The 15,880-nt window shown below is 36.7% G+C and overlaps 1 protein-coding gene across 1 annotated transcript in view; it reads right to left on the bottom strand.

Annotated features, from left to right (window-relative positions):
- Nucleotides 1–11,880: 11,880 nt before the first annotated feature.
- LOC139735748 (carboxypeptidase D-like) overlaps nt 11,881–15,880 on the bottom strand; it is a 56,198-nt gene continuing 52,198 nt past the window's right edge. The window contains exons 22-26 of the mRNA XM_071646498.1: nt 15,639–15,752; nt 15,024–15,088; nt 14,281–14,412; nt 13,333–13,624; nt 11,881–12,461 (exon numbers count right to left, since the gene is read on the bottom strand). Of these exons, the coding sequence (XP_071502599.1) occupies nt 12,214–12,461; nt 13,333–13,624; nt 14,281–14,412; nt 15,024–15,088; nt 15,639–15,752 (851 nt within the window). The 3' untranslated portion in view covers nt 11,881–12,213. The remainder of the gene's footprint in view (nt 12,462–13,332; nt 13,625–14,280; nt 14,413–15,023; nt 15,089–15,638; nt 15,753–15,880) is intronic.

Genomic DNA, 15,880 nt, shown 5'->3' with positions numbered 1-15,880 from the left:
TTGGTTACGGTCTCAAAAGTTAACTTCGAGGATAAGCTCATAGTTAAGTATGGGGCATCAAATGTCCCATGGTCTTTTTCATCATGAAATGGCAATTTTGTGACAAAATTGTATTTTCGTTGATGAGTGACAATGTCAATTTTGTTGATGAAATGACAATTTTGTTGAGGAAATAACAATTTCATCACAAAACTACAGTTTTGTCAATGAAATGATCTTGTCAACGAAATAGCAACTTTGTGATGAAATGGTTATTTCGTTGACAAAATGACAATTTCATTACAAAATTGTCATTTTCTGGCGAAAGACACCATGCGACACTTGGCATCCCATACTTAACTATGACCTTATCCTCGAAACCCGCTAATCCTTAAAGTTCAGGATCACTGTCTGAATGTAACTGAAGAGAGGGAAGATAGATGGTCATGGCTGGAATAACATGCCAACTCATGTGTAATGTTTGGTAGCAGTTGATTTGTAATAGAAATGGAGCAATACTTATTACCCAGTAGTGATTATTGTTTTGTGTGTGTGTTTTAGGGTGACTTGCGGTTGCTTTTGGCTTGTTAAAAAAGTGAAAGTGAACACAATGAATGAACTTAATTGCTGAACTCTACTAAGTTACTCTACTAAATTTCCACTCTGACATGATACTTCATTAATATTCAAAATATCATCTTATGCTGAAATTTGATATGGGAAGGTTTATGTAAGAAATAGTCAATACCGTGATTAGAAGAATTTGTGGGGTTTACTTTTGTTAAATTGCAGTGTTGCTTGGTGTTAGAGGTGGCCGAGTATGACAAATATTCAAGTTTTTTTTTAGCGATTTGGGCCATCAGAATTCTGTTGACCTTCTCATCGAAGTCTGCAGGTTTTCAAACAGCCTATGTCAAACATGCTTTCAAATCGATTCTTGTTTCAAGCGTCTGAAGATGAAGAGAAATTTTTCTGAATTTCGAATGCAGCTTTTTCTTTTTGACAGATTGGCATGGGTAAAGTTTTTAAAATCCGTCTGGTATCATTCTATTCTGAAACTCTCCATTTGTTATCGTGCGTGTATTTTGTGTCTGAATGTCTCCTAAAATGCCTATTCCAAATTTGTTGAAAAAAATGTAGACTGATGCAATAGAAATATATTTGGGGTTTTTAAGATGTTTTCTATACGTCTGTTTGATGATATCGGCAGGAAGCCTATCAGGAAGTCAGTATGTAGAGATATGTCTTGTTTGTTTTTTTTATTTTTCAGTTATTGCAAGTATATAATAGATCTTTATAAAGACTACCATGCTTTTGTCTTGTTGCTTCTGTGTAAAATGTAGATAGCATTTTAATGAAATGAGCCAAGATTTCCATCTTTTCTATATTTCTTTTTTTATATGGACAATCTACCTCAGTCTATTTTAGTAAGATTTGTTTTTTTAACACGTGGCACTTGTGATAGCATTTTTACTCAGATACAATTTTCTATTGTTTTTACCTTCAAAAATATCTAGCTAAAAAGCAATTTTGTAAACAGGAGACATCACAAAGATTTATTGCCAACCGCCAAGGAAAGAGGAGGTTAGGTTTTCATTTATTTATTTCATTTTTTTCCCAGTGCTATATGTTATGAAATGAAATGCCACTCTACATTCATGGTGACTGTAAGAAATGGTGAAAGTGTGTTTGGATTTGGATGAAAGGTAAGAAAGTTTTAGAATTTCATGTGTTTCACCTGTTGCCACGACACAGTGATAGTGTTGCAGTTAAACATGCAAATTAGGTGAGGTTATGATGTCATCCCTTCATGAATATTCTCAGGCTCATTTCCAACTTTTTATTATTCCTTTTTTTTTTCTAAGTGAACTTCTTATTCAATGGTTTGTTAGTCATTTATTGTGAATTCATAGAAAAAACAAGGTATTATAAAATGCTTTGGGTTGATTATTCTCAATATGTGCAGTAGAAAATCAGCAGTGATTTTATTTTCTGTAGGGTGAGAGAGAAAGTGGATAGATTATTGGCAGAAAAAACCTGTAACATTTCAATATTTTGAGTCTTGGTAGCAGCTGACATTGTAACCTTCCTCTAATTTGTTACTGTAAAGTAATCATTATCACTCTCTAGCAACAATTTTGTGAAACCTTGAAATTCCACAAAGCTGTATATACTTAGTGAAATTTTCATAACAATCAGATTGTTCTGTTTCTTTGAACTACTTTCTCTTCTGAAGTTGCCTACAATTGGACATAGAGTGGCATTTCATTTTTATGTCTAAATTTTATTCATTCTACTACTAATGCGTAAGCAATACACTTGTCAAAAATGTAAGGTTGAAATTAGGAACGGTGTAAGAAGGCTTCTTTATCAATTTGGAATAAAGGCAAAATGAAACTGATATGGCATAAATACATACTATCGATAGAAAGGCCAGAGGTGAATACACGACAAATTTCAAGTTTCTTGTAAACAAGAGATACCATGTACTTAAATTACCCTGTGGTCAAAGCTCGTAGGGATGATAAAACAAGGGAAGCCAATGTGAAGAAAGTGGTCTGAAAGATTCAATAACCTTTGTATACAGCTGATTCATATTTGTAGAGGACCAATGGAAGAGTTTGAATGCAAAAATAGATTAACACCATTTTCAACAGTTTTCATTAAGTAAGGACATTATCAAATGGAGAAATGATAGATATTTTCAATTATACTGCATTTGTTACATAACAAGAAATATTTGTGAAGATGTTATTCAAATTGTCCCATGAATTTTGATTAGTTTCTTTGTTTTTATGCAGCTGCAATCATATCTCAAATTGATGAAAATGGATTTAATGGTTTTTGCATTTAAATTCTTTAATTGAGTCAGAGAGCTTGAAGGCCTGCATTGCTACAGGAGATGTTTTAGCTCCAAGTACTGAGGGTATCCAAGAATGTACACATCGATCTCTTCTCTTGGAAGTTGTAAATAAAACTGTTAAGTATGCAGGATATAAATCAGTCTAGTTGATTAACTTCTGTGTGGCTGTGCTAGTTTTACTCTGTGAAACAGGAATAGGTGCCCCAGAGATTTTGTATGTGAGTGTAGTATCAATGAACTTGTGAGAAATAAATCTCTGCTAGTTTTTGAAACTCTCGTAAAGAACAAGTTATCTCTGATGCCTGCCAAATATTTTATTCATCATGTATTTTTTATTCAGAAGTGTTGCCAATTTGCACTCCCCTACGAAACTCTTAATTTTGCTGTACTTCTACGTTGTACATAGATTCATATTCTCTTTTGCCTCTGAAACCAATGTATTACAGTTGAAACTTGTTAAAAAGATATGACAAAACCATCTTATAACAAGGTGATTTTGTAGGTCCCAACTCTCTATACATGTAGGGCTACAGTGTATTTCTTTATTTTTGTGGTATTGTTATAGACTCGTATGATAGCAATAACAATGTATGAAGGCCAGGTTCTTGTTCCTCAAATTTTGAATATGATTGCCATGTTGTTCTGTATCATACACAGATACAACTTTGTACTCCAGAAGGAATTATACAACATTGTACTCCAGAAGGAATTACCACAGTCCTCTGCTCAACACAGATTTATGAATTTGTGCATCACAGCCACTGTTGCTGACTATAGTCAGTTTTTCTTCTAGGTTTCTTCCATGTTTCTACATAAGACTGAAAACATCCATATTGTGTGATTGGTTCCAAGTTCCATCATGTATTATCAGAGTGCAGTCGATGCAAAATTGACAAATTTGGGGAAAAGTCACTGAATTAAGATTTTTATTTGCAAATGTTGAGGAAGAGCAGAGATACACATAGATGTCCATCATTGTCTAGACAAAGTGGCACCAAAAAAAAGTTCTAAAGCATATAACACACATCAAACAACAATATTTGATCTTTGGAAACATCTGCTCCTTTTATAGAGCAATTGTTGCCTCTATCCCAGCAGAAGCAGATATGGATGATTATTTCTTCAAGCAAAAAGGTGACAAGTGCCGATCATATGCCTGAACATTTCCAAGAGAAGAAAAGTGGAAATTCAGATACATGTACACTGTAGTGTCATTGTGGAGAAGCAGAGGGATTTTAGCACCAGGGGTGTGGAATTTCAGGCCACCGCCCTTATTGTCTCTACCTGACCATAGCTTTCTCAGACAGAGTTTGATTTTTGTATTTTGTATAGAATAAAATGGAAATGTATGATATTATGTAACAGTCCTGATGTGACTTTTTGTGTGGTTCATGCATTTTCAGTATGTAAGTTTTGTAACTTTTTTGTTGGGATAGATTATGCAATGTGTTCCATCCTTGTGCAGTATGATCTTTCCATCTTTTAAAAGAAAGAAAGACACAAAGGATAATTATGTATGATCTTAAACAGATTTCCTGAAACCCTCCCCCCCCCCTTTTTTTTAGGTCACTGTATTGAAGCAGATAATGTGCGGGCCTCTACTGAGTGAGGCAGGATGATATGATAATATAATTATATGGTCTTCTTTACAAAGGGTAGACTTTACAGTGTTGCAGCTGCTTTACCAGAGGGCCCTGCCATTATTATTACCCTAGCATTGGCAGATACCCACGTATACACCTGGGTTGAGAGGGGCATGGTCAGTAAAAGTCCAAACATGTAGTCACTGAACAGAATTTGAACTCAGGATGTCTACTTTAAAGTCAAAATTCTTATCAAATATGCCACAGAACCCCCACATATTATGACAAATACTGTAAAACATGATATATTTGCAGCATGAATTTTTCGCGAATTGGAGCCGACTACCTTTTTCGCGGCATGAAATTTTCGGGAACTGCCACTGGCATTCAATGCATATAGCGTAGACAAGAACTTTCGCGTGCATTTTAATTTCGCGAAATTAAAATGCACGCGAAAATTTATTGTTTTACAGTACTCTGTAGATTCATAATTCTGTCTTATAAGCAGTGACAACAGAGATAGAACTTTTTGATTGCTATCGATACAAACAAACGAAAAAAAATTCAAACAGACACGCAAGACAGACAACAGATGGGGTGGGAGACGGGAATCTTGATTTGACATCTGAGATTTAATCAAATTTAAATATATACTTCAAAAATATACAATGTAATACAAATCATCTCATACTTTTCCATATACCTGTGTAGAAAAGTTTTCTGTTAGAATAAATTCCTAACATCAACCTCAATGGATTTCAATTAAATATTCTCTCTCTCAAAAATCATAATATACTGTACTTTCATTCATTCACTGCATGAGTAGTGTGGTGCTGCATGTAGTATAATAAAATTGCTCAATACTCTACGTACAGAGAAGAGGGTGCTTTTATCGAGTACCAGTATATAAGAATATTTTCAATCCTTTACTACAAACTCAATCAACTGGAAACAAATTTCATATGCAACGTACATGTCATAATAGCTGTATCCAACTGTACCTTTTGTGGATTCGATCTATTTCTGAACACACCTTCTGACGTAGGGTGGGAATGCTGACTGAGAGTATTTATGATGACATAGAATACTATATTGGGGGCGGATTGATAACAGGACTCAATCCACACCGGAAAGTACACTTTGCTCCTATAATGTTGAAGAGCGCCAACTCTAAAATTGTCTTGATCTTCGGCAAAATACTGCCACGAGGTGGGACACGGTTTCAATCGTCAACGATCACTCTCGGTGACCTCTTGTGATAATGTCGTGACAGAATTTTGCTTTTGGTACGAAGGTCTTTAGCACACAAAGATGAAACTCAACAGCCAGAAGAAAAAAAAATACATATATAGTAAGTAGATAAAGATTTGCAAAGTAAATCAAGTCAAATTCATGCCTCCCGCATACTTTTGGGAAGAAGCATGTAAACGGAAATTAACATTTGTACAGAGACTGACAAGTATTCACAATACATGGAATGTACACAAGAACAGAAACTTGATTTTTAAAAAAGAAGAAAGAATTTTTCTTTTTTTCAGCAGCACATTGCATAATGATTTTTCATCTCGATACTGAAATAAACATATGGAAGCTCAATGTCACAGCTACATTATAAATACACTGCCAAATAATATTCCCAGGGTGTGAATTCAATCTATCCCACTGAAATTTGCAACAGAGATTCCATTCCAATCGTTGCAAGTAATTTGACGAAACACAACATAGCATCAAAGTTGAGGACACTCTGTGCCATGAAAAATCAAAACTTTCTTTACCAAATAAAATACAAACTCTACCAAATAAAATATAAACTCTGCCAAAACTCTGCAGTACATGCTTCGTGAACTACTAATCAACAGAATGCATTCAGCTTCAACTGATATCCATGGTGCCAAATAAAATTTGAAATCAAAATTTTCCAGTTAAACAATCAACTGTCATTCAAATATCAATAGAATTCTTCAAGACACATACATATTACGTATTGGCAGTTTGCAGTACCCAAGGTGCATTTTTCCCTCTTAATTTCGGGTGATCAAATTTGAAACAGTGAAAGACTATAAAAAGAGATGGCATGAGCAAATTTTTTTTTTTTTTTTTGACCATCACATGAAAAGGAAAACATTATTTTGTTCATCAAATAAAGTGTATAATACAATCTTTAAACTTGTTAACTCTAGCATGTGCACATGCTTAGAGCTTTACTAACACACTTTCCTGCTACAATAGCTTTACACATTGACAAGAAAATTGAACATTAAAACAGTGTTGCAGGTATGGGCATTATGATACTCCGAATCATCATGCTAAAGTGGTAGGGATTTACCACATGCTGTACTAATTTTGTAGCTTCACAATTTTACTACAGTAACTCTTTGACAAAAATTTTTTGCAAATGATACATGAAAAAAATGAGACCGAAAAACAAAGAAGGAATTCCTAGAAAGACTCGAGACACCTGTAACTTTCATAAAGGATTCCAAGAATTACTCCAATTGTAAATTGCACAAATAGCAGTAGGACCTACCCTCAAAGATGGTAGAAGTTAATTTCAATGATACACTATTATCATTAACTTCAAAATATTAAACACACATCTTCAACACAAGTGATCAAGAAAGTGTGTGTATGCATTTGACATCTTTACCACAATTGCTGATCATAGAGGCTAATACTGTTTTTTTAATGAATAAATTATCTCGTCATTTACTCAGCAGCATTCTGAAAGTACAAAAAAGAAAGCCTTTTCACCTAAAATACCTCGGGAACCAAGAATAGAACTTCCAACCCTAATAAGGCAAAGGCTTTTATAAGTACATATATCAGCTAAAAACCAAGGTTTACAACAGTGAAAAAAAACAAACAAACAAAAACAGCCCTATGATTAATGTGCTGATGGATGACTTAAATGAAATTGAATAACTACTCTGCCAACTGCATAGTAATAGGAAAGGAAACAAATTAAGTTGGCCACTGCAGCATCCACACAAAGCAGAGCATGCCTGTGTGTTGTGTACAATAAGTTGCGATGTTGTGTTTGGCACACTTACACTGCAAATTCCAGAGCACAAATGTGATAGGCTCAAGGCTGCATGTTGCAAATAACTCGATGCACTTGAATGCGTAAAGATGCTAATTACAGCCTCTGTAACTCATCACACTGTGTCACACTTTGCACATCATGCTTTTTTTATCTCATCAAGGCTTACGACAATCACAGGATTTCACTCTTTGTGTGCTACACTCGCAGGACCAATTCCGTCGATGGCTTGCGAACTTTACATATTTTGCTCAGCCTCAGAACCATGCACGTGAATATAGATGAATCACAATATGCCATACTGTAAACGTGGATACTTTTCGCGTGACTAATTTTTTGCGCTCGGTGGGGTTAGAAGAGTTTCGCGTGTTTTTAATTCCGCGGAATCAAGACATCAACTACTGGGACATATGGCAAGCAAAAATATTCGCATGCTTTTATTTTCGCGCTAGTTTGAGGTTGCGCGAAATGCACGAATTTTCAACACTGCGAAAATTTCCACTTTTACAGTAATACACTAAAGGCACTATAGCCGTAACTTATCGTATGATTTACATCACAGTAAAGCTGACAATGTTCTCTTCAACTTTGCTATACACGTACTTCATTTCTGGCATAAACACTTCTGTATTAAAAGAATAACATGGCTTTGAACAAATAGGATGTTTTCCAACTACACTCACGCATTGTCAACGCTCACGCGTTGCGGTCTCTGAATACCGGTAATGTGGCACACAAGGGTTTACGACATGGAACTCGAAGAGTTAAGGAACAGCACATATATGATCATCATACCAACCACCTAAGTTCATGTACATTCCCTTCATCCTCATAAAAAACTTTCTACAGAAAAGTGATACAACCTCTGTACCTGCTTGTCAAGTTTATAAAGACATACAATTTAGAATATAGCAATACGCTTTGGCCAATGCAGTTGCCTACCGATACATTAGACTTCTTTTCTAGATAAAAAAGCAAGGTGACCCCATCAAATTACAATAACAGAAAAAAAAGCTTTCAATAAAAAAGAATCTTTGGTCATATTCTTTTTCTCTCCCTTTCTGCATATATATTCTATGTCATAACAATATAACACTGTCATATAAAATAATGATGATCATTCACCTAACAGCGTGCTCACTGTGTAGACTCTTTCTGTTTCAATGCAAAAAAAAAAAACAAAACAAAAGAAAAAAACTAAACAAAAAAATGCCTGGTATGTAGTATATGTACTGGTTAGTATGAAAGCAATTCATCCTTTGTGTACTATGAGAGCTGATTGACACAGAAAACCCCATAGCATTGTACACACTGTCCAAAGTCCCTGGTACAGAAAGGGTTAACCTGTGATAAACTTATCTTTGCGTGAAAGCAGTCAGGTTGGCCTGACATAGCAACAACCGATGCAGGCAAACTTGGACTCCAAGTATAGGTGAGTAGTTAAAAGGAAGAAATGGTGTAATAGCTCTCTATTTTGTACTCAGGAAAATTATCCATACAGTCACTGACATTAGTATATTAGTAAACCACAGAAGTAAAATTATCCGCACAAGCAGTGAACTAATATGGTTTTTGTAATGTTTTTTGCTTGCTCTGTACTTTTATTTTTTTTTTTTTTAGGGGGGGGGGAATTGTGACACCTTCATAAAATATTGAATTTCTAATCTGTTAGCACAAGAAGCCTTCCTTCAGCAGTCATAGCAAATTTTGAGTTGCCATTTTGGCATTTTGATCACATAAACACAGCTAACATTTAACAGAAGTATAAGAACACTCACACAAATGCGCAAAAATGAGACAAAGAGAGTGGCATATCGCAATTCACGTACACTCCAATTAGCAGTGGCTGTAATTAAGATGAGGCACAGCATAGATCATGCATTCAACGATGTGGAAGACCTGAGAGGAGATTAAAATAAAAACTTGTCAGCCTTGTCACGTCTGCATAGATCCCTCTGTGAGTCTGGCTGAAACTACAGCAACTGAAGGCCCTTTCACACACACCCAGATGCTTTTGAAAAACAAAACAAAAAACTTTGCAGCTCAATGCAAAAACAGATAATTCTTTTGTGTAGACAAAAAAACAAAACAAAACCAACAACCCCGAAACCCATAAAACTAACTAATGGCAAACTGTATGGTGATGCAAAATTAGTCCATTTTGATTTTTTTTTTCTGCCACTTGTGATAATTCCAACAAATCTTGGACTTGTTGAAAAATTTGTGGTTAGGAAGTTACATAATGGGTGCTCCCCTAATGAACTGTAAAATATGTGGTACAATCTACCAGGGGAACCCTACAAGTCATACCACATTGTTATACTGCCATCGTGAAAAGGTGTTTTAAATTCATTAAGCATTGCTGTGGTGTGCATACACCTGGGCAGTCCCCCATTTTCTGATATCATGCCAAGATTGTTTTGGCATATCAAGGCTCAACATGAGTGAGCTATTAAAATCATCTTGGGAATTTCATCTCTAAATAATGAAGACTTACACAGATTGGCAAATATGTTCCATGGAGGTTTACTGATAAGTGACTGACACTTCTGAGGAATTGAAATTGATCGATGTAGAAAAGTTGTAGAATAATCCTCTCGGTGGTGACTGCCTGCAGTTGGCAATTACACGACAAACAGCAAAATCTCAGCACTTTCATTTCATTTTCCACTGTTGAACGCTACCAATTAAACATCAAACAGCATTTGACAGTAGCAATGTAACAGCAACCTTTTCTGCAGCTCGTACAGTGTTGAAACTTTGGCAGCAAACTTGCTTTGTTGCGACAAATCAGCTGCACATGCATACAACGATAGGCACAGTGAAGCATAAGGCATATCATCGGCAAAAGTTTTGAAAAGCATTCTGAGTAGCGCTGGATTGGACAACAAGCATAAAAACCCAGCATCATAGCTTAAAGGGAGAGTTCACCCATACACAATCTACTCAAGACGGATGCAAAACTAGGACCTTTGTTGTGGTTGAGTTGGCACAAAAATTGGACCAGAACAAGGTAGCCAATGGGTTAAATACAGGCAAAGTCTAGAAATAAGAAAAGTCTTTGGTGATAGTACGGTAGCACAGTTTACCACATCCGACACCACAGCGTAAGTGTCCATGCTGTGGTCTTCAGATGAACTGAGAAAAGCATGTCCAGGTACACCTTTCTAAATTCCACACAATTTCATCTGTCCGCAGAATCAAGTTCCGGGTACTACAAATATCTTGAATTGTAGATCCACTTGTCTGCAAATTAAGTCAATAATTAGGGTTAAGTATAAGACCTTTATAGATTGCGAGTCATCTATCCATCTTTTACTCCAATTTTACAACAATAAAGACTACATGCATCTACTCATAATACTAGTAACTCATCAGATTTAGGGCATAAATGTTCAGGCACATGACTGAAGCACCCAGGACATAGCTTCTATCATACTAAACTAAAAAAACATGGAGATGATGATATCAACTTAGCAACCATCACATAGCTTCTATAAACTAATAAAAACTGAAAAACGTGGAGATGGTTATATCAACTTCAAAGTATTTTTTAAGTAGGTCTTCATCGCCTACCTACAACAATAATCATGTGTGCCCTGGAATGGGATAATATTCATTTCTGCAATAGATACACACAAATAACCATCTAGTAAAATGATTGCCATCAAAAGAAGAGATAAAAGAGTGTCAGATATCAATGGATATCTATAATCATCTACATACAGTACATTCCCTGGAATGAGTTAGGAATCAAATTAACCAGCAGACTGAAAAACCATACACAGAATAATCATCATTTTATGAATAAATCTGATAAAAATACACAGACTCACGACAACGCTCAGAGACGTACTTCCTTGGCTCTACAACCATTTCAGAGCGAGTTGCAAAAATGGGAAACTAAACAATCCCGACACACCCATTGTGGGATTGAAAGAAAGCAAAGGAGTCATCATCTCCTCCACTGTGCGTAGAGTAATCTTGGTGAAAATCTCAAATGGTGTGAACGCAGTCCTGATACGAGTTACCCTTTTCCTCCTCTACTGATACTGAAACAATGTGTGATTACCCAGACAAAGTTGACAAGATCTGTAGTATTGGCACCAATTCTTTGGAAAAGAAAAGAGAACTTTTGAAGAAAAAAGTTCTTTGGTCTCTAGTACTAGTTGCAAAGTGCCATTTCCTACTTTCTTTAAAATCATTTTATGTCAGGTTTTCCAAAATTGTGTGTGTTTGCTTTTTTCCTCTCTCTCTGTTTGTATTCACTCACATCATTCCCTCTCAGTTAAGACTGTCAATAGCTGCATATCGGCAACACCAGATACAAGTTTTCCTAAATTTTGATCACAGTGCCGTGCTCTCTTATAAGCAAAAATACATTTAGTATATTTAGATTTCTCTAAGATTCCACATGACTAACAAACTCCAATATTTTGTAAACGAGAAAAAAAGAGTACAGACATCACCAGTATGCCTGAAAAATAGAGAGAAAAAAAATCAACCCATGATATTAATAACCCTACAAGAATACCCTTTAAGTGGAAAAAAAAATGTTTGCCCTCATCATGTTAATAACGCAAATGGACAAATGAAGGTTGTGATGACGGTAATGATCAGAAATTGATATTTGTCAAGGATCTCGGTTCCTTGTAATCTCGCAGAATAACAAATGTATGCAGCCACAGGGTGACACAACCTGCCCTGTGTCAAGTACTAGCTACTAACATCACCACCGCCAGCCGATATCACCTCTTGAAGGTTGCCTCATCTTCGCTGTCAGAGTCTGTAAAGTCGTGGAACTCCATGTTCCGCAGCAGCGACTTTTTGTCACCGTTCCGGAAGGTCTTGAGCGCGAGGTCGTCGTGGAATTCCTCGGCTAGCATCCTCTCGCCGTCGAGGCGGTAGAAGCCGCGCCTCCGCCGCTCCTGCTGCTTCGTCCGGCACGACCGTGTGAAGCAGACGACCATGAGGAGTACGGCGGCGATGCTCAGGGCTACGACACAAGAAACAAGGTACACCTTTCAAACCTCTCTTCATTAAACTTTTCCACATGATATGAATATCAATAACATATGGCAAGAAAAGACATAAACTTTACATATTTTCAGAAATCTGTTCCTCATACTATCAAAAGATTTGTCATGCTGTTGTAGTAATTCGAAGCTGAAGATAAAATGAAATAGTATACTGTCAGTGTTTGATCAGACATGTTTTGCATACTTTGCATATGATGCTAGCAAGGAAACAAAAATGTGCAAATATTTTGTGTACTACATTCGCCTAGATTATACCAAATAAATCAAATATAACCTAATTAGTTGACAGGAATCAAATTTTTTTAAATGTGAAGTTTATCTTTCTCGTCAGAGGCAGGAGAAGTCAATCATGTTAGCTTTCCACCTTACAAAACTTAGGCCTACCCGGTAATTCCTTGTTCTAATCCAATCAAGAAATCGTGAGAAGAAGAAATTGATGAGGATGCTGAACTACATTCTGCATTTTTACAATAATAACAGAATTATGACCATAGAAAATCATAATTTTTTTGTTGCCAAATTACCTCGTTGAGGACGAGTTTCGAGTATACTCGGGCAAGTGTCCATGGGAAATGCATGTTATAGCAAAATCAGCTTGTTCTCAATGGGATAATACTTTTGCATACAAACTGAATGGAGAGCTATTCAACACAGAGTTGCCAATTTGTCTTGCTCTATAAACTTTTACAGTTCTTTTTTTGTATGTCAGATTTTATTTCGCCAATTGTCACTGATCTACTTCCATGACTTTTCTATTTTCATACAAAGCAACATAAAATTTAGGATGGAAAGTTCAATTTAAATGCTGTGTAACTGATGAATTGTTACCTAGAATGCCAAGGAAAAGCGTGGTGGAGATTCCCAGGATGCCATTCTTTTCCGGGAGAGTGAACTTGAGGACGACGACCACTGACCCATCCACCTCGGCTTGCAGGGTCTCGCTGGAGTGACCCTCAGCACTGGCCGTGATGGAGTACTGACCGTCCGGCAGGATGGCCCAGAAGTCGCCCTGCTCCGACGTCCGGAGGTGGTTCCGCTGGATGCCGCTGATGGAGAGTGTGGCGCCCTCTAGCGGAGTGCCGCTCGACGTGTACACAAAACCTTGGACGCCTCGATGAGCCTGTGTGGTCAAAGAAGCCAAGCAGTAATATGTGAAAACTTTCGAAAGATTAATTTTTCCCTTGAGGAAAATATCAGTAAACATCACTTGTTTGTGAATGTATGGATGTGTGTATTTTGGAATAAACTTTGAAAACCTTCAAATGTTTGCAAGTTAATATTTTCCTGATCATTCTGTACATGAAAAAAATTCAGATAAATCCCCACAATGTGACGTATTCTGTGTTTAAAGGGAGTGAGTAGATATTTGTGCAAGCTGCTTCCATCACTACATACTGCACAATCCAACTTCAGACCTTCTCTTCTGATGACCCATTTTCCATTCATAAACACTGCTCACTTTGCATCATGGCAAATGTATTAAAAATTGGGTCCCCCTTTCACACCATCACAAGCATGTCTCATTTCTACACTTCTAATGCCTCTCACAACTTTCAGCATTTAGCTTCCCCTGCTAGAACATTATTTTGGTGGTCTTTCCTTTTACACATCAGACATAAGATTGTGAAATGTGGAAAATGTTTATGAAAAGCACACAACATTTTGACTTTTGATCAATTCCCAATGGTACCAGCCACACCCTTTTCCCACAACAAAACACCAATTTGACAGTCTCAAACTACTTCTAGCCCCTCCCTTCATTCCTAAATGACCCACCTCTTTAATCATCTCCACCAGAGCCGGACGGTGGGCCTGCCAGAGCGTCTGCAGCTCGGTCGCCAGGGGAAACAGGCAGCATCCCGTGTGGACGGCCAGGTCAAGGCAGCCAAACATGTCGTAGGTGAAATCCTGGTTGTGAGGAGGGTGGAGCAATAAATCAAGCAAATGATAGTTTGTGGCACAAAACTCACTCACATTTCACAATCATGGAATGTAAAAAGTTGTTTGCACAGGTCATTTGAGAATAAAAATCTTCATGAAAAGAAAGAGATCTTAGATTTGATAGTCTGCCAAACAAAAAGGCAATAGACAACACTGTTTTCAAATCCATTTGGTAGATCCCTAGGAAATGAATCTACAAGTGTGGGCATGAATCTAATATCTAAATGCTCAAAGAAAGTAGGGTCCTGGAAAATGCCACCAACAATGAAACGTTTTGCCCCGGTAGAACGTGAAGTGCATCCTGTACAGATGCACCGGATATATCCATACTGCAGACCCAGAAATTTTCATGTATATGAAACTTTTGTGAATTTCCCAAGCAGCCACGATTCATGAAAGTAATATGCACATGAAAGTTTTTGTCTACAGAAAACACTGAAGGCCATTTGTAATTCATGGAAGTTTCATGCCATGAATGCTTCTGGTTTCCTGACAACAACTTCTTATTTTGACGAGAAAGGTTGTCTGAGGAAAAAAAACTATATATTTTTTTAGCATTCTGAGCATGGGTAACACACCTGAAGATTGTCCTTCTGATCTCTCCATGTTGCCCCATTTACAATTCCGTCTGGGTATGTTTCCACTGTACAAAAGATAAAATAATGAAAAAAAAACAATTTACATAGCATCAATTTGCTATGTTTCTGACTTAATACCTGCTCAAGGCAACCAAATTTGTGCCTTAACATTTTAATAATGGTACTTTCTATTGCAGGTTCAAATGCTCACACAGGTTTCTCCTATCTGAAACACAATCATATAAAAACAAACAAAAACAATTTACATGGTATCAACTTGTTATGTTTTGGATTAAATACCTGCTCAGGGCCACAATATCTATCTATCTATCTATCTATCTATCTATCTATCTATCTATCTATCTATCTGTCTGTCTATCTATCTATCTATCTATCTATCTATCTATCTATCTATCTATCTATCTTCCTAACTAGAAATCTTTCTACCATTATATTTATGTATTGCTCTGTTTACTACCCTCTCTCTCTTTCTCTTTCTCTCTCTCTTCTATCTATCTACCTGTCTATCTATCTATCTATCTATCTTTCTCTCCATCTCTCCATGAATATTCCTTATTTCCTTTCTTTCTTTCTTTTCTTCCTTCTTTTCCTCACCTGAATTGCCAGGGCAGTCTGGTCTGCCAGAGTGCATGGTGGGATGTTTCTTTGCGTACTTCTTGGCCAACTGCTGGAAGAGCGCATCATCTGCTGTAGTGGTGCTTATTCCAACTTTTTAGACAGGAAACAATGCAGAAAAAAGAAGAGAAAAATATCAGAGTAGAAAAGACGAACTTCATCTCATTTTACCATTTCCCCCTTGAGTATTGCCAGTGAATCAAGATAAAGTAAACCTACAA

This window comes from Diadema antillarum, unplaced genomic scaffold (assembly GCF_040938485.1).
Source record: "Diadema antillarum isolate AM-2024a unplaced genomic scaffold, OU_Dant_1.0 seq00000597_RagTag, whole genome shotgun sequence".
Taxonomy (NCBI): domain Eukaryota; kingdom Metazoa; phylum Echinodermata; class Echinoidea; order Diadematoida; family Diadematidae; genus Diadema; species Diadema antillarum.
This window is presented reverse-complemented; position numbering and strand designations above follow the sequence as displayed.